A 23,337-nucleotide genomic window follows, 5' to 3' on the forward strand; every position below is an offset into this window, starting at 1 on the left:
TCCTGGGGACTCGTCAAGAACATCAAGAACCTTGCCTTCCTGTTGGCAGCCATGAATGCAATCGTACCAAAGCAAGCAATTGTATCCATTTGGCACCTTCTCGTTTACAGCGGTTGCCAAGCAACATGAGTACGCACCGGCTGCAACTTGATGACTCAAGTGTACCACGGTTCGGATACAAAAATCAAATGTGCACACAGTCCATCGGGGGCAGGGGGAGGGGGGAGCAATCGAACTTGGGTTCGGACCAGGCAATTGCACCAAGTGTGAAAACACCCTTACTGCGGCAGGTCGGCTCTATTACGCAAAACGACGTATGTCACTTTGTGTAATAGACAGTGGGGGCGCGCACACACCCTAATTGGCCAGAGAGGAAGCCAATCAGCGGGTCAGCCACTGCGATCGCTCCCCATGGAGATAGAATGGCGGACTGTTGTTCTGTCAGAGATGAACACAGGGATTCTGTATTCCTCCTATTTAGGATCACAGGTCTCTGTGTTCATCCAGTGAGTCCATCCCCCATACAGTTAGAAAACACTCCCTAGGAGCACACTTAACCCTTTGATCGCCCCTGGTGTTAACCCCTTCCCTACCACTACCAGTGCCATTAGTACAGTAACAGTGCATATTTTTAGCACTGACTACCGTAATAGTGTCACTGGTCCCCTCAAAAGTGTCAAAAGTGTCAGTTAGGGATCCGATCTGTCCGCTACAATATCGCAGTCCTGCTAAAAAACGCAGGTCGCCGCCATTACTAGTAAAAAATAAATAAAAATGACATAAATCTTTACTCTAGTTTGTAGACGCGATAACTTTTGCACAAACCATTCAATATACACTTATTGGGATTTTTTTTTTTTTTTAATCAAAAATATGTAGCAGAATACATTTAAATTGATGAAAAAAAATTGATTTTTTTCATTTTTTTATTTGGAATGTTATAGCAGAAAGTATAAAATATTGTTTTGTTTTTTTTTCAGAATTGTCGCTCTTTTTTTGTTTATAGCGAAAAAAAATAAAAACCACAAAGGTGCTCAAATACCACCAAAAGAAAGCTCTATTTGTGGGAAAAAAAGGACATCAATTTTATTTGGTTACAGCTTCACACGACCGCGCAATTGTCTGTTAAAGTAACGCAGTGCCATATTGAAAAAAATGGCCTGGTCATTAAGGGGGAAAATCTTCCTGTCCTTAATTGGTTAATCATCATTTAGTAAAAAAAAAAACCGAGCCACCATATTTTGCATATAACAAGAAATAATTTAATAGATAGATAGATAGATAAAATGAAAATAGATAGAAAGAAAAATAGATCAATAGAATGAATTAATAAGGAAGGATAGATAGATAGATAGATAGATAGATAGATAGATAGATAGATAGATAGATAGATAGATAGATAGATAGATAGATAGAATAAAAATAGACAGAAAGATAGGTAAATTAATAAAATGAATGAATAAGTATGGATAGATAGACAGATAGAATGGACAAATATAAATAGATAGGCAGATGGATAGATAGAATAAAAATAGACAGAAGTATAGATAAATTAATAGAATGAATTGATAAGGATAGATAGATAGATAGATAGATAGATAGATAGATAGATAGATAGATAGATAGATAGATAGATAGATAGATAGATAGATAGATAGATAGAGTAAAAATAGAAAGATAAATAATAAATTAATAGAATGAATGAATAAGGATAGATACAATCTAGCGATATTGGGGGACATAATGAAATTCTACAACACACCTTCTGCTTTCTTAATGGCATTAACATTCTCACACTAGACACCAAATCAATGTAGAAATGACACAATGAGTGTTCAGAATGGATTATCCATCCAGCATGGCTGTCTGTGCACTGGGTGACTTTATCCTGAAGTTGTTGGTATAGGCTCTGTCCATTGCCCCTAATGCCACCCACAGAGTGGGGATTGTCCATCCTGTATGCAGATTGCAGTGGGCAGAGTCTGTCCTCCTCCTGCAGTCAATGTCTTTGTCAGGTCAGAGGTGACTCGGGGCCTGTCCTCTCCCGCTCTGATTAGTTGTGGCTCTATTTAATTAGCAGGGACTACATGTGATTGGTGGTCCCAACCAGCCAGAGTTGGGATGACATCACCACAATGTTAACTTAAAATTGTAGAAAAAAAAGAATGAACTGATCCAGTGCACCAACCAAACCTAAAGAGACATTACTGAGCAGAGGATGGAGGAGGTGAGGCTGAAATCCTCAAAAAAAAAGTGTATAGACTATGAAGTCTATTCCGAAATCACTGCTGTGACATCAACTGCTGGTGAGAATCTATCTATCTATCTATCTATCTATCTATCTATCTATCTATCTATCTATCTATCTATCTATCTATCTATCTATCTATCCTTATTCGTTAAATCTATCTATCTCTATCTTCTAATGTTTTAAAATGATGAAATTAGAACATCGCCATTATTACATAATTATGATATAAAGAATTCTAAGAAAAGTACAATATCTATCTATCTATCTATCTATCTATCTATCTATCTATCTATCAAACTATTTAAATTAAATCTACCTATCTATCTATCTATCTTTCTATCTATCTATCAAACTATTTAAATTCTATCTATTTATCTATCTATCTATCTATCTATCTATCTATCTATCTATCTATCTATCTATCTATCTATCTATCTATTTAAATTAAACCTATCTATCTATCTATCTATCTATCTATCTATCTATCTATCTATCTATCTATCTATCTTTCTATCTTTCTATCTATCTATCAAACTATTTAAATTCTATCTATCTATCTATCTATCTATCTATCTATCTATCTATCTATCTATCTATCTATCTATCTATCTATCTATTTAAATTAAACCTATCTATCTATCTATCTATCTATCTATCTATCTATCTATCTATCTATCTATCTATCTATCTATCTATCTATCTATCTATCTATCTATCTTTCTATCTATCTTTCTATCTATCTATCAAACTATTTAAATTCTATCTATCTATCTATCTATCTATCTATCTATCTATCTATCTATCTATCTATTTAAATTAAACCTATCTATCTATCTATCTATCTATCTATCTATCTATCTATCTATCTATCTATCTATCTATCTATCTATCTATCTATCTATCTACCTATCTATCTATCTATCTATCTATCTATCTATCTATCTATCTATCTATCTATCTATCTATCTATCTATCACAAATATTATAATATAAATGACGTTTTGGCATTATTATGATATAAGGAGTTGTAGGAATAGTAAGAACTCTTTAGTTTCTAATAATGTGAATCTATATACAAGGTAGAATACTTTGAGAATTCAGATCCTTCTAGAGATATTTGTATAGATGATTCATGCAGTGTGGAAGGGACGGTGTTATGTAACCATGAGATGTGTTTTATTGGTAAGGTATTCCTTGTCTTCCTCCATAAGATGACCGCTGGCAGGCCCAGTTGAAATGCTCAGTAGATATATATTTAGAAAGAAGCCATGTAATCTGCACACATTCACCGCCATGCACCCTGCACACTCTGTATTTTGCCATAGGACCACATTTAAAGCCGCACTTAAACAAACCCTTTGTGTAGTTTATAGGTGCGCTCTGTTAGGATCTCTAAATGTAACCTCATTTTGCTGAGTTTCTGAAGCTAGCAGGGCCGCTGATACCAATTTGTTGATCTCCTAATCCAGATTTTTTACTAGATCAGCATTTCCCAACCAGGGTTCCTTTAGAGGTTGCAATGGGTTCCTAGAGCAATGAGCAATTTCTGCCTGATAGGTAACCACTGACATCAATGATTGTCTCTTTCATTTTCTTTTCAATGTTCATTTTATTCCTACCACTAACTCTAAATGTAAGGAACTTTCTTCCCACTGGCCATCATACTAATATACCATACACTATATATATATATATATATATATATATATATACACTGAGCAGCCATAACAATATGGCCACTGGCAGGTAAAGTGAATAACATTCATTATATCATTACGTAAGGATTTGAGAGACAAATTGTATTGGCAAGACCAGAGTCAGAGAAACTCCAAAACTGCAGCTCTTGTGGGATCTTCCCACTCTGTAGTGGTCAGGACCGACCAAAAGTGGTCCAAGAAAGGAAAACCAACAAACTAGTGAAAGGGTCATGTGCAGCCAAGGCTTATTGATGCACATTGGGAGTGAAGGCTGGGCCATGTACTCCGATCCTATAGAAGAGCTACTATAGCTTCAATTGCTCACAAAGTTGATGCTGGTTCCAAAAAGATGTCAGAGCACACAGACTATCGCAGTTTGTTATGTTTGGGGCTGTGTAGCCGTACACTAGTCAGGGGGCTCATGCTGACCTGTGTCCACAACTAAGAGTGCCTACAATGAGCATCAGAACTGAACCATGGAGCAATGGAAGAAGGTGGCTTGGTATGATGAATTTAGGAATGCTCTAGGGCAGGGATTCCCAAACTCTGGGCCTCCAGTTGTTCAGGAACTACAATTCCCATCATGCCTAGTCATGTATGTAATTGTCAGAGTTTTACAGTGCCTCATGGGATTTGTAGTTCTGCAACAGCTGCAGGGCCGTAGTTTGGGGATCCCTGCTCTAGGGAACACAGCGAGTTTCAGGTGCTGACTTGGTTTCCAAATTCTCCAGATCTCAATCCATTCGAGCGCCTGTGGAATGTGCTGGAAAACATGTCTGACCCACAGAGGATCCACCTCGCAACATACAGGACTTGACCACTTGCCTACTTGCCCTTGCAGCACAGGCCAATTTTCAGCTTTCGGCGCTGTCACACTTTGAATGACAATTGTCATTATGTACCCATATGAAATGTTTATCATTTTCTTCACACAAATAGAGCTTTCTGTTGCTGATGGTATCTGTGGTATTTATTCACCACTGGGTTTTTTATTTTTTGCTAAATAAAACAAAAAAAGACCGAAAATTAAAAACAAAACAACAAACAAAATATACATTTGTCATAAAATTTTGCAAACATGTAATGTTTCTCCTTCGCTGATGAGAACTGATAGGGCTGCACTGATGGGCACTGATGAGGCGGCACTGGTGGGTACTGATGAGGAAGCACTGATAGGCAGCACTGAAGGGCAATGATAGGTGGCACTGATGGGCACAAAGCAGCGGGAGCGAGGTGGGCGCTATTACGGGAGGATGTCATATGACGCCCTCCCAGAACTTGCCGGCCGCACTGTAGCCATCATGCGGCTTGGTCCGCAAGTGGTTAAAGAAAATTCTACTGATTGCTTGGTGCCAGATATCACAGCATACCTTTAGAGGTCTAGTGGCATCCATGGCTTGATGGATAATGATGGTGGTCATAATGGTATGGCTGATTGGTGTACATATACCCTGGTTGTGGTTGTGCAAAACCACAGAAAAAAAAGACTATATGCAGCACAACATTATAGACTTTCCATATTTTTGATGTGCCTTAGATCTGTCTGATCTGGCATCCAAAATGGCAGCTTTGTATGATTCTTTGGAGGGAAAGAACCATTTCACCATGAGCTGATCATTCACACCTATTTCCTTCTGAACTAATGCCTCGTACACACGCAACGATTGTTGGCCGTGAATTTTCGACCAACGTCCGATCGGCCGATTGTCGGCTTGTTAGTATGATGCTTCCGACAACCGACTCCGACTTTTCGGCCGAACAAAATCTGGTGTGCATGCTATAAAATTTTTGTTGGCCGTCAACAGAACGGCCGATTTTCCGTCAGTCAGTACAGATTTCAGCAGACAAAATTCAGATGAGCAAGACTGGGCATGCTCAGAGAAGAAAAAACACACGGAAAGTAAACCAGCACATGACATCACTTCTGAAGTTGTTTTTTGTTGGCCGAGAAAATTCATGTGCAGTCTAGGCACATTTCAACCAACACAACAACACTGGACAAAAGAGGGCCGATCGGTCGGCCGATAATCGTTGCGTGTGTACGAGGCTTAACTTCTGCTTTTTTTGTTACGAATACCTAAACTGTAATCTTTATCTCATGCTGTGTGTTGTCAGAAACAACTGAACTGTGCGGTTGGTGTAGTAGGACATTTCTTTCAAGCTGCTTGCAATGAGCCTGTTTTTTCATTCAAGATTTTATTACATTTTTTTGCAAACGTTTTATTTGATTTTCTCCCATGGGCATATACAGAGGACTTTTTTCCTTTTTAAAGTAATAACTTTATGAAGTTGGAACATAGTCTTTCCTCTTACTGCTCCTTGTGCCTTGTTATTGATCACTGAGGCCATCCATCACAATTGTAACACAGATTCATTGTTGGTAATGTTGAATAAAGACACTAGTCAGTCCAGTTCAACCTGTATATGTATATGTATATGTATATGTGTGTGTTTATATCGCTGTACATTGTGCTTGCTAAGGGACACAAAAAGTTTTTTGCATTTACCTACAGTCCCCACTGATACCACTAACACTGAAGAGAGTTCCACATCCTCTAAAGGCTCGTACACACTTGATGGAAATCGGACGAAATATCCTCTGATTTTTCTCTCTCATGCTCAGCGTTCATAACCGTTTTTAGTTGACAGTGCATAAATGTTCTCGAAATTTCTCGTCCGATTTTTTTTTTTTTTGGGACATTTATTCCTAGACTTCCGGGTCATCAGCAACTTCAGATCATGCGTGGTCTTTCATATCCGATTTTTCACGGACGTACTGCATACACATTAAACGAAAATTGGTCGTCTGGGGACGGACGATAACAATTTTGGTGTTTGTCCCTCCGTTTTTTTTTCGGCATCGGCTGCTGAAAGTTGTGTACACACTAGCCAAAAATCGTACGATTTTACCTCAGATGGGAATTTTCGTCAGATTTTCTACTAGTGTGTACCCCACTTTACTGTAGAGAACCCCAAACACAGTTTAAAATTAAACCACTTCTCACCCAACTTCATTGTGTGGATGTCTTCTTCAGAGATATTAGATTCTTTTTTTTCCCATCCAAGAATTTGTATATTGCAATCATATCCACTCTTTTCCAGGGAGATTAGGTTTAATGTTTGTAGTCATCCCTCATAACGGAGGTCCTTCAGCCCCTTATCAGTTTTGTTTCCCTTCTCTGGACTCTCTCCAGTTCCAGCACATCCTTCCTGAGGACTGGTCACCAGAACTGGATGGCATACTCAAGATGTGGCCTAATCAGAGTTTTGGAAAGTGGTAGAATTATAGTTTTATCTCTTGGATAAATATCTGTTTTAATGCATGCTAATAGTCTACTGGCCTTGTTTGCTGCAGCTTGGCATTGCATACTATCATGCCTGTGATTTACTAGGACCCCCAGATCCTTTTTCATCCTCAATTCCCACAGAGGTTCTCTTTCACACATGTAACTTGCTTCCATATTTTTAGCTTCCATGTGTATTACTTTACATTTTTCAACAATAACCACTTCCAGCCCGTGCTATAGCCGAAAGACGGCTACAGCGCGGGCTTAGTTTGGTGGGAGGGCATCCATGGACGTTCTCCCATGATCGCGCTGCTCGAGTGCCCCCTGCGGCGCGCAGGCTGCGTGCTCTTTGATAACTGAGTCCTTTGGGCTCAGCTGATCACAGATCAGGGTAAAGGAACAATCACAGCGGCCCTTTACCACGTGATCAGCTGCGGTCAATGACAGCTGATCACGTTTGTAAACACAAGTTGGTTATCGGCTTTTCTTTCCTCACTGATAGCATGAGGAGAGAAAAAGAGAGCTGATACCTGACTTGTGTTAAAGGGACATAGATACTTATTATCAGTGCACTTCCAACAGTGCCGCCAATCAGTGCCGCTAATCAGTCCCTGCCAGTGCTGCCAATCAGTGCTCATCAGTGTCACCTATCAGTGCTGCCTATTAGTGCCACCTATCAGTGCAGCCTCATCAGTGCCCATAGGTGCCTCCTATCGGTGCTGACTCAGCAGTGCAGCCTGTGAGTGCCCATCAGTACAGCTTTATCAGCACACATCAGTGAAGGAGAAAAATTACCTGTTTACAAAATTTTATAACATTTTTTTTTTGTCTTATTTCATTTGCTTAGCAAAAATAAAAAACCCTGTCGTGATTAAATACCGCCAAAATAAATTTCTATCTGTGTGAAAAAAATGATAAAAACGTCAATCGTCATTCAAAGTGAGACAGCTAAAAATTGGCCTGGGCAGAAAGGGGGTAAAAGTGCCCAGTAGGTGCTTCACACCTCTCTAAATGTATTGACTTCTTCTTGTAAAGTTGCTAAAACATGTTGTGAATTTATTGCCCTGCTTACTTTAAATCATCAGCAAAATCGATTAGGTTGAACTATTTATTCCAACATCGATATTGTTTATGGGCAAGATAAACAAAATGTGTCCCAAATCTTTTTAAGCTATAGCAACGTTCAGGAGGTGGTAGAGGTTGGGTCTAGCAACATCATGGAATGAAGCTGATATGTGCATTATAGCATGCCACACGATTCGGGACCTTTGGGTCATTATAAACAGTGGCGGTTCTACATTAAATTGCTCCCCGGGCGAGACTCCCTCCCGGCGCCCCCCCCCCCCCAAAAAAAATAACATGACAAAACTTCACATCTTGTACACACCACACCTAAATTAGCACTTTTTTTAAATTCGAACTATTCGCACTAATCAGCACCTTAGTATTATCCACCATTATATATTATATATAACCTTGATTGGTTCAGTATTATATTGCACTTATACACTTTATTTTATATTTCTCCACAATTAATGCACCATTTCACGCAATATATAATTTCCTATTATATAGTTTTCACAGCAACTTATTTCATAGATAGGTCCACATCTATTTTTGTTGGTTCACTGGCCAGACCCTCCAACTGGCTATTTCACTATAATTATATTTTTTATATATACAACCAATATATACATAATTTTTGGGGGTGCGCGCACTGTTTTTGCACTATCTTGCACTGTATATGTTTATATAAGTTATAGCCTATAACTTATATAAACATATACAGTGCAAGATAGTGCAAAAACAGTGCGCGCACCCCCAAAAATTATGTATATATTGGTTGTATATATAAAAAATATAATTATAGTGAAATAGCCAGTTGGAGGGTCTGGCCAGTGAACCAACAAAAATAGATGTGGACCTATCTATGAAATAAGTTGCTGTGAAAACTATATAATAGGAAATTATATATTGCGTGAAATGGTGCATTATAGGTGTATATATATATTGATCTGTGATTATATTGATTTGCATTTTTGCACTTTACATTCCTTCATATCTATTTTATATCTGAGAAAATCTCCTGTACACCAGACCAGTCACTGGTTTTAGTCAACCTTCCACACATTTCTCAGGCAGCGCCAAAAATCTCCTGTACACCAGTCACTGGTTTTAGTCAACCTTCCACACATTTCTCAGGCAGCGCCAACTACCTCATTTCTTTTTACGAGAGCAACTTACCTGCAACTGCAAGTATGTGTAGTGACTACTACAGTACAGTGTGTACACTACCCTCCTCGCCTTCCGCGCCGCCGCCGCTGCTGTGTGTGTAGTGTGAGTCAGTGTACAGTACTCCTCGGCTCCTCCTCCTCGCCTTCCCCCCGCTAGTTCTGAGCACGCCGCCGCCGCTGCTGTGTGTGTGTAGTGTACTCTCGGCTCCTCCTCCCCCCCCCCCGCTAGTTCTGAGCGCGGCTGCATTATGCTGCTGCACAATCCCCGCTCCACTGGAGCGGCTCCAGGCAAACTCCAGCCGCCGGCCCGGCTCCTTCAGCAGCAGGGGCGGCAGCGGCGCCGCCCGCAGCAAAGATGATCTTCTTTTTCTCCACCACCACCATGTTCGTGCCGAGTGCGGCCCCCCCACGTGATGCCGCCCCGGGCAGCTGCCCCGTTTGCCCATGCCCGAAACCGCCACTGATTATAAAGATAACTTGAAGAATGTGCAGATACCTCCTGCAAGCTGTCTAATACTTGCCATATAATGTATAGATTTATCTAACAGCCTACTGGCTAAGCAAGCAAAATCTTATAGATCTCTGCATCAATACTAAACATTGTGGATGGAGGAATTTCTGCTACCGGGTATTGCATTCTGAGAGAAGAAGCTTCCACGGTTGCCTGAATACCCCAATTGTGACTGCATCTGATTAAATGTAGTTTGGATGGCAATTTCCACCCCTCTCCTCCAACAGGGCATGCCATAGTTTGGATTTCAGCCAATTCAGTAGGAGTCAAGTGAAAATTTGGGCTGTGTATGGCACGCTTAAAAGGTTAAGGTCACCTTATTCATAAAAATATCCTGGCCACCCCTCCAGACCCCAGTGCCGAAAGCGGGCGTGATGCCACATGCTGCTGGTGTAGCGGTTGGTATGGTTGGAGTGAGTATTCATCTTAATCCTTGCAATGGCAAGCACTCATTGTTCAGCACAGATATATGTGATTGTGCTGACCAACAAGAAGAGCATCTGAGCCCATAGCCCTGCATTGGACGTGAAGACAATGAGGGACAGTCCACTGCTAGAGCACGGGAGAGCACTGTCTGCCGAAGGAGTGGGGATCAGGTAAATAAAACTGCTTTTCCCATCCCCTTGAGTCCAGTGATGGCGAACCTTGGCACCCCAGCTGTTTTGGAACTACATTTCCCATGATGCTCATGCAGTGGGAAATGTAGTTCCAAAACATCTGGGGTGTCACGGTTCGTCATCACTGCCCTAGACATAAACGAGCACTGAACCCTTGCAGTGCAGATGCAGCCCCACTGCAAGGGAGGGTTTTTGATTTTCCTGGATTTGGCCTTCGGTAACCTTCAGGAGCCATTTAAAACCCAGTTGCACCCTTAAAGCCAACCAAAAACCACCTTATTTTAATTTTTTACATTAACCCCAAATGCATTCTGCCAAAATGAAAACTCTGAATTTCACTCATCCGTACTTAAACATGAAAGGCAAGTGTCATTAGAGCAGGCACTCCAACCAAGAGGGGTAAAATACTAATTCATATAGGTATGGTTAGTATGTACATTATGTAACTGCCAATGTTGATGTTTGATTGGTTGCTGGTCAACAGTTACAGTCAGATCCATAAATATTGGGACATTGACACAATTCTAATCTTTTTGGCTCTATACACCACCACAATGGATTGGAAATGAAACAAAGATGTTTAACTGCAGAATTTCAGCTTTAATTTGAGGGTATTTACATCCAAATCAGGTGAACGGTGTAGAAATTACAACAGTTTGTATATGTGCCTCCCACTTTTTAAGGGACCAAAAGTAATGGGACAGATTAACAATCATAAATCAAACTTTCACTTTTTAATACTTGGTTGCAAATCCTTTGCAGTCAATTACAGCCTGAAGTCTGGAACGCATAAACATCACCAGACGCTGGGTTTCATCCCTGGTGATGCTCTGCCAGGCCTCTACTGCAACTGTCTTCAGTGCCTGCTTGTTCTTGGGGCATTTTCCCTTCAGTTTTGTCTTCAGCAAGTGAAATGCATGCTCAATCGGATTCAGGTCAGGTGATTGACTTGGCCATTGCATAACATTCCACTTCTTTCCCTTAAAAAACTCTTTGGTTGCTTTCGCAGTATGCTTCGGGTCATTGTCCATCTGCACTGTGAAGAGCCATCCAATGAGTTCTGAAGCATTTGGCTGAATATGAGCAGATAATATTGCCCGAAACACTCCAGAATTCATCCTGCTGCTTTTGTCAGCAGTCACATCATCAATAAATACAAGAGAACCAGTTCCATTGGCAGCCATACATGCCCACGCCATGACACTACCACCACCATGCTTCACTGATGAGGTGGTATGCTTTGGATCATGAGCAGTTCCTTTCCTTCTCCATACTCTTCTCTTCCCATCACTCTGGTACAAGTTGATCTTGGTCTCATCTGTCCATAGGATGTTGTTCCAGAACTGTGAAGGCTTTTTTAGATGTTGTTTGGCATACTCTAATCTGGCCTTCCTGTTTTTGAGTCTCACCAATGGTTTCCATCTTGTGGTGAACCCTCTGTATTCACTCTGGCGAAGTCTTCTCTTGATTGTTGACTTTGACACACATACACCTACCTCCTGGAGAGTGTTCTTGATCTGGCCAACTGTTGTGAAGGGTGTTTTCTTCCCCAGGGAAAGAATTCTTTGGTCAACCACCACAGTTGTTTTCCGTGGTCTTCCGGGTCTTTTGGTGTTGCTGAGCTCACCGGTGCGTTCTTTCTTTTTAAGGATGTTCCAAACAGTTGATTTGGCCACACCTAATGTTTTTGCTATCTCTCTGATGGGTTTGTTTTGTTTTTTCAGCCTAATGATGGCTTGCTTCACTGATAGTGACAGCTCTTTGGATCTCATATTGAGAGTTGACAGCAACAGATTCCAAATGCAAATAGCACACTTGAAATGAACTCTGGACCTTTTATCTGCTCCTTGTAAATGGGATAATGAGGGAATAACACACACCTGGCCATGGAACAGCTGAGCAGCCAATTGTCCCATTACTTTTGGACTTAAAAAGTGGGAGGCACATATACAAACTGTTGTAATTCCTACACCTTTCACCTGATTTGGATGTAAATACCCTCAAATTAAAGCTGAAAGTCTGCATCTTGTTTGTTTAATTTCAAATCCATTGTGGTTGTGTATAGAGCCAAAAAGATTAGAATTGTGTAGATGTCCCAATATTTATGGACCTGACTATATATCAGTTTGTTCAAAAAGTCTACCGATAGGTCTGCAAAGTCTTAAAGATTAATTTTCCTAATTGTGTCTTCTCTTTATTTCCAAGATATTCATAACTCATTTGCCAATGGCCCTGGTGTGGACAACACCATCTTATTGTCGTCAACCAAACACGCTCCACCTCATTATCCCACCCCAACCAGACGACGACATCGCACCACATTCAGCCAAGAACAGTTGGAGCACCTGGAGTCGGCGTTCAGCAAGAATCACTATCCGGATATCTACTGCCGGGAGGAACTGGCCAAGATCACCAAGCTCAATGAAGCCAGGATACAGGTGAGATTTTTAACATTGTGGTTAATGGCACTTTATGGTGGTAACATTATTGTCACTGCGAATTATAATGACAAGCTATTACCTAAAAAAAACAAATCTGCTCCCTCAACTGTTTTAAATGCACTTTTACATTCTACAATTTATGCAGCCTAGGAAACAAAGCTGTTGCGTGTATATAAATGTTTACTTTTTGCCTAAGTTCAGCATCTGAGCCTTCATCTTTATCTCTAACCATTTACCCTTTCCCATTTACCATTTACATATTCGGAGAGCAGTTACACTTGACTGTCGCAGGTAGAGCAACTTCAATGATGCGGGCTCCTGCTTTCCCAGGGCTGCTTCCCTAAACTTCCAGTCTTCACAGAAAAGAGTTAACAGTGGACAATGCTGTCGCCAGCCAGTCAATACTAGTGGAGTGCCTTGCCATCTTAAGTAGGGTACACACTATAAGAAAATTGGACAAGCGATCGTTCTGTTTTCCTCAATTGTTCACAGCTGTTCAAACCCGAAGGTTCTGTTCACGTACGAGAAAGATTTTCAGAGTTTGTCCCTTTGGAAATTTTCGTTTAGAAGGTCTGTTGAAAGTCATGTACTATCAGAAAATCGTACGATCCTTGTATGACACTTTTTTCCCGATTTTCTCATAGTGTGTAACCTTCTTTAGGCTATGGGGTGGTGTGTATCAATTGATGTACACAGTGCAAGGACACACAATTCTAGTCCCTGCATGCAAGGGTGGCCCATAGGACACTGCAAAAGAAAGAAGCCATGCTGAAACAGGAAAAAAATAAAAGATACAGAAGCTGAATAATCACAGTGATTAAATCAGCAGCTGAAAGTGCTCAAATAATTTGAGGTTTTAATATCACTTTTAAGATACCGTTACTGTAACTAACAATTGCGCGGTCATGCAACACTGTACCCAAATAAAATTTGTCATTTTTTTCCCCACAAATAGAGCTTTATTTTGGTGGTATTTAATCACCTCTGCCTTTTTTTTTTGCTTGATAAACAAAAAAAGACCGAAAATTTTGAAAAAAAAAGAAAAATTACTTTGTGCTATAAAACATATCCAATATAAAAACATTAAAAAAATCTTCATAAATTTAGGCCAATATGTATTCTACTACATACGCTATATTACCAACAGTATTGGGACGCCTGCCTTTACACGCACATGAACTCTAATGGCATCCCAGTCTTAGTCCGTAGGGTTCAATATTGAGTTGGCCCACCCTTTGCAGCTATAACAGCTTCAACTCTTCTGGGAAGGCTGTCCACAAGGTTTAGGAGTGTGTCTATGGGAATGTTTGACCATTCTTCCAGAAGCACTTTTGTGAGGTTAGGCACTGATGTGGACGAGAAGGCCTGGGTCACAGTCTCCGCTCCAATTCATTCCAAAGGTATTCTATCGGGTTAAGGTCAGGACTCAAGTTCATCCACCCCAAACTCCTCGCTCATTCATGTCTTTATGGACCCTGCTTTGTGCACTGGTCCAAATCATTTGGTGGAGGGGGGATTATGGTGTGGGGCTGTTTTTCAGGGGTTGGGCTTGGCCCCTTAGTTCCAGTGAAGGGAAGTCTTTAGGTGTCAGCATACCAAGATATTTTGGGCAATTTCATGCTCCCAACTTTGTGGGAACACTTTGGGGATGGCCCTTTCTGTTCCAACATGACTCCCCACCAGTGCACAAAGCAAGGTCCGTAAAGACATGAATGAGCGAGTTTGGGGTGGAGGAATTTGACTGGCCTGCACAGAGTCCTGACCTCAACCGGATAGGACACCTTTGGGATAAATTAGAGTGGAGACTGCGAACCAGGCCTTCTCTTCGAACATCAGTGCCTGGGCTCCCAAATGCGCTTCTGTAGGAACGATCAAACATTTCCATAGACACACTCCTAAACCTTCTGGACAGCCTTCCCACAAGAGTTGAAGCTGTTATAGCTGCAAAGGGTGGGCCAACTCAAAATTTAATCCTACGGACTAAGACTGGGATGCCATTAAAGTTCATGTGCGTGTAAAGGCAGGCGTCCCAATACTTTTGGTAATAGTGTATTTTCGGTAATACATTTTTTCCCCCAAAAAGCGTATATTGATTGGTTTGCGCAAAAGTTATAGGATATATATTGAAATTGTTATGAATTTATTTTTATACTAGTAATGGCGGCGAAACTAATAAAGTGATCAGTGCTAAAAATATGCACTGTCACTGTAATAACGACACTGGCTGGGAAGGGGTAAACATCTGGGGCGATCAAAGAATTTAAATGTGTGCCTAGCCAGTGTTTTTGTGCTTTTTCTAAGGGATGTGATGGATTTTATTCCCTGCTTTGCAGGGAGAGAAAATCCATCACAGCCCTGCTGTCAGAACAGAGCTTTGCCTTGTTTACATATGCAAAGCTCCGTCCTGTGTGTCTTCCCGATGATCAGCGGGTAATGGTGGACACCCATTCGCCAGCACTCGCTGATCGGCTAATGCTGCGACTACTTACAGCAAAATCGGCGTGCCCCCTAGGCAGAAGTGCAGAATGTGATTCTGCACAGATGCCCTGTAGCCGTAAACCTGCAATTGGGTGGTCATTAGGTGGTTATACTAACCTCTCTAGTGGCCATGTTTCCTACCTCCGCTTCATTCTAGAGCTGCAGTTCCTGCCAGTCTCTCGATGCTTCCAGGAGTGTTAGATGCCTGTTTTTCCTGCTGAGCACCATAGTTCCATCCTCCAACCCCAATGTCACTACAAGATTCAGCAGTGATGTAACAGTTGGAGAAAGGAAACATGGCAGGTACAGAGGATGGGAGGACACAGGCAAGTGTTAAATTCCGATAAGACTGAAACGGTGGAGAGGTAGAAGACAAGGGCACCCTGAGTTGTGGATAAACACAAGGAACAGGCGGAAATTATCTACATATTGGACACAAATATTGTAACATTTCTCCAAATTACAGGTTTGGTTTCAGAATCGGAGGGCAAAACATCGAAAACACGAAAGAACGAATCAGAAGTCAATCACAGCAAGTGGTATGATTGCCTGCGGAAGCCTGATGCCTGGCATGTGCTCCATGCCACCTGGATCTCGCCAGTACCAGTATCCTCACACCCTCAACCACATACCCAGATTCACGTCTATGGCACCTGCAGGGTACCAACCGGCATCATCCGTCAGTCAGTTCATGTGTTCCAGCACACACCCACATCTGCCCACTGGCACCCCGCCCACTCGACAACATGATGACTGGTACAATTCACTGCGGTCTATCAATTCCCCGGGCACAGGATTATCGTCATCAATGATAACCTTAACACCAATGACTGCTATAGACCCAACGACGCCCTGGAGTTAAAATGTCTTTTGTTTTGTTAGTTTGGGAACATGTGTACATGATGTAAAATAAAGTGATGTGAAGATAGAGCTCCTGAAGTTTGGTTTATGATAAATCTAGTTTTAATCAGTAGTTTGAGAATGGGAAAAATGATAGAGCCTCTTTAAAGCCCATTTGATCACACCTTCTATAAGCTCTCCTATTGCTCCAGGAGTCAAGCCTTGTGTTTGAGCTTATATGGGGTTGATGATGTCATCCTCGCCACTTGACATGGTTTGACCTGGTTATTGACCACAGGATTCGAGCATTGCATCATGGATCATGGGTGGAGGTCACATCCTGACCCATGCCAACAGAACTCCGTATTTCTCAGCTGCTTCGATTGAGCAATAAAAGAACATGGGAAACATGGGTATAAGTCGGTCAGGGGATAGGCTTTCAGAGTAAAGTGAGAGAATCTTTTTAAAGATGAAATACAAAATGACTCATGGGAGGTTGCTAAAGGTACCCACAGGCATTAGAAGAGAATGGCACAGCAGGGATGAAGATATAGAGAGCACAACATGCCACCCCAACATACAAAACCTCATTCCAGCATGGTGGAAATAAATTATTTGAAGCTACTTTGCTGTCACTGTGCCAGGATGGAGGGAGCAAAGTCAACAACAAAAGAATACAAAAACTCTGAAAGGGCCAGAACTTAGACCTCAACCCAAAACATGCTATGGGGTGATCTGAAGAGCATTCCCTACACACAAATACCAGAAATATAAAAGGAACGAAACAGTTTTGTACAAAAGAATGGTCTAAAATTTCCTCAAACCATAGTGCATATCTTAACAACTACAGGAAACATTTAAAAGAGGTGATTACTGCTAAAGCAGGTTGTACAAGGGTTCACATACTTTCTCAAACCTGGGTTGTTCGAACAAATGTGTTTGATCAATACACAAAAAACTGTTATGTACCTGATAACATTTTCTAGTCCAGGATAGCACACAAGAGCGGGAACCTGTGCCATTCTAGATGACTTGGGAAAACCAGAGTTACGTACCTAGCATCTTTTTTTTTCGGGGATCCTCCAGCACAACACAGGTTCCTTTTTTATGTGAGGAGTGTATGCGGGGGTTAAATGACATTCTTCCAGGTTCAGAGTGTCTTATTTTAAGGCTTGGAGTCTACACAGTTTTCCTCACTCCTATGGCAGCAAAACAGAGTGGGGGCGAAGAAAAGCACTAGGAGGAAGGGGCAATTTAAGTGCAATATATATATTTTTGTATTGATATTTAAATATTGCCCCCAAAGCATTCTAAAGCAGACATTGCTCCCATAGATGTAAAGGAAGAATAGTGGCGTTACATTACTTTTGTGTAAACCAGGGGTCTCCAACCATTTGAGTAGGAGGGCAATATTGTAAATTTTATAAAAATCCACAGGCCAGAAAAAAAAAAAGTTTTATAAGAGAATAAGTCTGCCCCCCCTACATCAGAGCCTCCATTAGTTCCCCTTACATCAGAGTCCCCATTAGAGTTTCCCTTTAGATAGGGCTCTCCATTGGAGTTACCCTTACATCGGGATCTCTATTGGAGTTACCCTTACATCGGGATCTCTATTGGAGTTACCCTTACATCGGGATCCCCATTGGAGTTAAGCCCCGTACACACGTACCGATGGTCGGCATACAAATGTTCCTCTTTTCTCCCCGGGATGTCGGTGTCTGTTGAAAAGTGCAAAGACAGCACAAGGACAGCACAAGAATTTTGTCTGCAGACTTCAGCTGACTGCAGAAGTGATGTCATGTAATGGTTAACTTTCCCTGTGTTTTTAATTTTCTGAGCATGCCCAGTCTTGCAAATCTGCGGTCTGTCGGCCGAATTGTGTACTGACAGGCGAACAATCGTCCGTTCTGGTGTCGGCATACAAATATTTTCATGTTTGCACGAAAGACTTTTGTCCGCGGATTGTGCGCAGACATCTGTCGGAGGCACCATACTAACACGCGTACAATCGGCAGATCCTTCGTCCACCGACGTTTGTATGCCGACGATCGGTACGTGTGTACGGGCCTTTACTCTTACATCGGGATCTCCACTGGAGTTACACTTACATTGGGATCTCTATCAGAGTTCCCCTTACCACTGTCAGACTTACAATGTGGCTGCAGCAGCAAGGTGGGAACTGAGAGCCAGAGCCGGTCTGGTCAGAGAAACTTCTGCCATCCTCCTGTGAATGCTAGGATAATCACACTATTGGATGCTAGGATGTTGCTGGTCCTGGCCACCAGCAATAAGGATAATGACGATGCAGCAGAGGGGAACCTGCCCCTGGAGATGGGGAAGGTGGGGGAGCATATAAGTAGCCTCTCAATCTGTGCACATAGTTGATATGCCACTGAGCCATGGCTACAGGCTGTAATGAGAGTTGTCACTACCTGCTAGTTCTTATTTGTCAAGGTCACAATTGAATCCCTCCTCTATGGCATTATCAATGCGTACCCCCAGCAGGGGCGCACACACACGCCCTCGCCTTTTTTTTTCTCCCCTCTGTGTTGCGTTTGATATGTATATATATTACAATTAATGATTTTCTCCATCAGACCAGTTTTCACAGAAACAGAAAAACACCCTCTCTCCTTTCATGAATATTTTTCCAAAGTGATAATTATATAGCCCTTGTGATCATACGACAAGATTTACAATAGGCACACAGTGTCGCCTTCTTTGGAGACGGCCTTCGCAGCACCCTAACCCACTGCTTTTAAATTAACAGTGCTGGACATATGTCTGGCCTCCAACTTATCTTTCTGGTGGACTTTGGACTGTGCTGTTATATGAGGCCTTCAGGCCCGTTTTTACAGATAGTAACTTGCTAGGATTACAAGGACCATTTTGTTCTATTTGATCAGTCTTTTTTTCTTAATGCCTTCTTTGATCCCTCTGTTTTTCTTGGCTTTTGTTCTGAAAAAGTATAAATAAAAAATGCAAAAAATAAAAATCTTGTAATGGGCCGCAGACTGGACACTCCTGATTACTTGCCAACTGTCCCGTATTTTGCCGGGACAGTCCCGGCAAATAGGTGCCTGTCCCGGGTAATTTACATTGTCCCAGCAAACGGCCACCACAGCAAAGCAGAGAAGGACCCCTGGAGAGTGAAGACACATTCACAGACATAAAGTAGGTAGGATGAAAGCAACAATCTTATGTGCAAAAATATCTGGTGACATGACATGACATGTGAATAAAGGGTCAAATGTGCTCAGGTGTGACCATACAAAAAATGGAATATGTATATATAAATAAAGTGCAAGGTGTAAATAAGTACGATAAAACCTAATTATAGCAGATAGTATAATTAGGTTTTATTGTACTTATTTACACCTTGCACTTCATTAATACATACATATTCCATTTTTTGTATGGTCACACCTGAGCACATTTCACACTTTAGAATTGCAGGGAATTGTGATGAGAATTTTAAAATTTAGACAGAAGTAGTGCAGCTGAATGGGAGACTTATGCTACTTTGGCCTTAAGTTTGAAATTCCCTTTTCAATTTCCTGTAATTCTCTCTTTATGGAGTAGACCGTATAATCTGATAAGTAGGTGATTAATTATGCGGAGTGGGCGACGCTTCAGGGAAGTGGGTGTGGTAATTTATAGCTGTGCTGCAAAGCGTCCCTGGAAATTTTTTTCAAATGTTGGCAACTATGCTCCTGGTGTCCTGCTTTGGCCATATGCAACCAAATAAGACAGTATGAAGACATCTCTATAATGTACTCTTAAGAGGCATTGTCCTTTCATACCTTTATAATAATTCAATACACTTAAATTAAAGGACATTTATAACTGGATGTTGGGAATATACAGACTGATTAAGCACCATTGAGGTCCTGCTGTTTAGGTTTGAAGTAACACTAAGGGCAGTACACCATGTGAATGAGCCAATATCTTTACCCAAGAGACACAGGTGTTTGCTTACAGCTGCCATTGCAAATCAATGACAGGCTGCAGCTGTATGCGTGTCACCACACATCCAAGCATTTACTTGTGTACAGAGATGGAGGAGCAACCCTGTATGCAAACTGGTGATGTCCAGAGCCCTCATCCATCCCTGTACACATACAATTGATCAGATCTGTGGTGACATATACTGTAAACAAGAAGGCCCTCGGTTGAAGTCATTTGCTGACGAAACGAGTCAGTGCGTGGTCACGCTGACACGCAGGAAGCCTACGTCACACGCCGGTCCCTCGAGGCTCGCAACTAGGTACCGAGTAGCGGGCGAACAGGACGAGAAACGGTGGTCCCCATGGTGGTGAGGAAAATATCTGTCTGATATTGACCTGGTATCCGATTGAAGTGCCGACCACTATCCGATGTCTGGTGGAGATTAAGTGATCTCACTTACTGCTTGGTTTGGCGCATATACAGATTTTATCTGGTGAGTGTCCCTACTTACGGGTGCACACAGCGGTGTGGTGGAGGTCTTTCCGGTTTTCCGCAAGGATTCACTCTCTTGAGACTCTGGATACATTTGGGACTTTATGCATGAACTTTTCCCTTACATATAAGATATAAGTGGACTTTAGCGCTGCTAGCATTAGGTTCTGATATTCTATATTCATACACCTCCTTGATATATACTGTAAACAGCTGGAGCCAGCCATTGATTTGAAATGGCAGCTGTATGCAACACTTGTCATGCCTGGCGCAGAGATACGCTCACTGTTTTTCTGGTTTAAAACTCTCCTCGCCTATTGCGAAGGAGCCCTTCTTTTTTCAGTACTGGATAATAAGGAAGGATTAAAACCCCAGCCATTTTTTTTTTTTTGCTGTCTGTGTACCCTTGGGAATGATTTATCTTAAATTTCCTGAAAACACCACAGGAAGTAAGAGGAAATTTCTACAAAGTGTGAGGCGTTCTCCAGGTCGCATGAGAACAAGCGTCCCCATTATAAGATTTAACCTCACCTCTTATTCTGGTGACAACGGTAAAGTTATGGATTTCACTTTCTGTCTCAGCGACTGTGGTCACCAGTACAGAGAAGCTGAATATCAGCAGTGGGGGCACAGGCAATAGAAGGTCAACCGGAGTTCCAAATCACTCATTGCATAGCTAAAAAAAAAAAAACAGAAAACAAAACCCAAAAGCTAAACTTCGGCAGACCTAAAAGACAAAAAATAATGCAACTCTGTATTCATTAAAGTGTAACTAAAAAAAGGTAAAACATTTTTTATTTTGGATAGAGTGTAGAGGGATTAGATCACCTGTCAGGTTTGTATTACTGTCTGTGTGCCCATCAGGCATATTCATCCTCTCCATTTGTCCTGTTTGGGGTCACTAGTTCATGTGATAACCAGGGATTCCCCTCTCACTTCTTGTTTTAGCTTTGGGACAGGAAGTGAAGGGAAATTTCCCAATGGGACATTGATGTGTAAAAAAAATAAAAAAAATTTTGCCATTAGTTCTACTTTAGTAGGAACTGTTTTTATGGGACGCTGTGTGTCTGAATTTACCTTGGTATCAGCCTCTTGCAGTCCCTGCAAAGCAGAGCTGAGAACAGGAGAATGGGAAGCAGCACAAGAAGCCAGTCAATTGTGCTGCACTGTTTTAACAGTATTACCTGTTTGAACTGATGAAATGAATGGTCCTCATGTGTGAAAGGGGCATGGCAAGAGGCTGATGCCAAGGTAAATTCAGACGCTTACACAGCTAGCAGTTGAGGGGGTAAAACCCCATGGTTGAGCTGCGCTTTTACTGACCCTCAGAGCTTGCATGTTCTACCTGTGTCCGGGTGGGTTTCCTCTGGATACTCTGGTTTCCTCCCACACTCCAAAAACATGCTGGGAGGTTAGTTGGCTCCTGTCTAAATTGACCATTGTATGTATGAATGGGAGTTAGGGACTTTAGGGTGTAAGATCCTTGAGGGCAGGGAATGATGTGAATTTACAATACAGGATCTCACAATGTGAGTATACCCCTCACATTTTTGTAAATATTTTACGATATCTTTTCATGTGACAACACTGAAGAAATGACACTTTGCTACAATGTAAAGTAGTGAGTGTACAGCTTTTATAACAGTGTAAATTTACTGTCCCCTCAAAATTACAACACACAGCCATTAATGTCTAAACCGCTGGCAACAAAAGTGAGTACACCCCTAACTGAAAATGTCAAAATTGGGCCCAATTAGTCATTTCCCCTTTCTCGATGTCATGTGACTCCTTACTCTCTCATACTGGTCACTGTAAGTTCAACATGGCAAAGAACTCTCTGAGGATCTGAAAAAAAGAATTGTTGCTCTACATAAAGAGGCCTAGGCTATAGGAAGATTGCCAAGACCCTGAAACTGAGTTGCAGAACGGTGGCCAAGACCATACAGCGGTTTAACAGGGCAGGTTCCGCTCAGAACAGGCTTTGCCATGGTCGGCCAAAGAAGTTGAGTGCACATGCTCAGTGTCTTATCCAGAGGTTGTCTTTGGGAAATAGACGTGTGAGTGCTGCCAGCATTGCTGCAGAGGTTGAAGGGGTGGGGGGTCAGCCTGTCAGTGCTCAGACCATACGCCGGACACTGCATCAAATTGGTCTGCATGGCTGTCAAACCAGAAAGAAGCTTCTTCTAAAGATGATGCACAAGAAAGCCCACAAACAGTTTGCTGAAGACAAGCAGACTAAGGACATGGGTTACTGGAACCATGTCCTGTGGTCTGATGAGACCAAGATAAACTTATTTGGTTCAGATGGTGTCAAGCGTGTGTGGGGGCAACCAGGTGAGGAGTACAAAGACAAGTGTGTCCTGCCTACAGTCAAGCATGGTGGAGGGAGTGTCATGGTCTGGGGCTGCATGAGTGCGCCGGCACTGGGGAGCTTCAGCTCATTGAGGGAACCATGAATGCCAACATGTACTGTGACATACTGAAGCAGAGCGTGATCCCCTCCCTTCAGAGACTGGGTCACAGGGCAGTATTCCAACATGA

General features: G+C 41.8%; 1 protein-coding gene across 1 annotated transcript; it reads left to right on the plus strand.

Moving 5' to 3' along the window:
• The first annotated feature begins 2,205 nt into the window (after window positions 1-2,205).
• Window positions 2,206-16,382, plus strand: LOC309551791 (homeobox protein prophet of Pit-1-like). The gene is made up of 3 exons (XM_082252482.1): window positions 2,206-2,306; window positions 12,803-13,035; window positions 15,983-16,382. The coding sequence occupies exons 1-3, from the start codon at window positions 2,219-2,221 to the stop codon at window positions 16,376-16,378; spliced, it is 717 nt and encodes a 238-aa protein (XP_082108608.1). The 5' UTR covers window positions 2,206-2,218; the 3' UTR covers window positions 16,379-16,382.
• Window positions 16,383-23,337: the final 6,955 nt, after the last annotated feature.

The sequence above is a fragment of the Pelophylax lessonae genome, assembly GCF_965119305.1.
Source record: "Pelophylax lessonae genome assembly, chromosome: 3".
In the NCBI taxonomy this organism is placed as follows: Eukaryota; Metazoa; Chordata; class Amphibia; order Anura; family Ranidae; genus Pelophylax; species Pelophylax lessonae.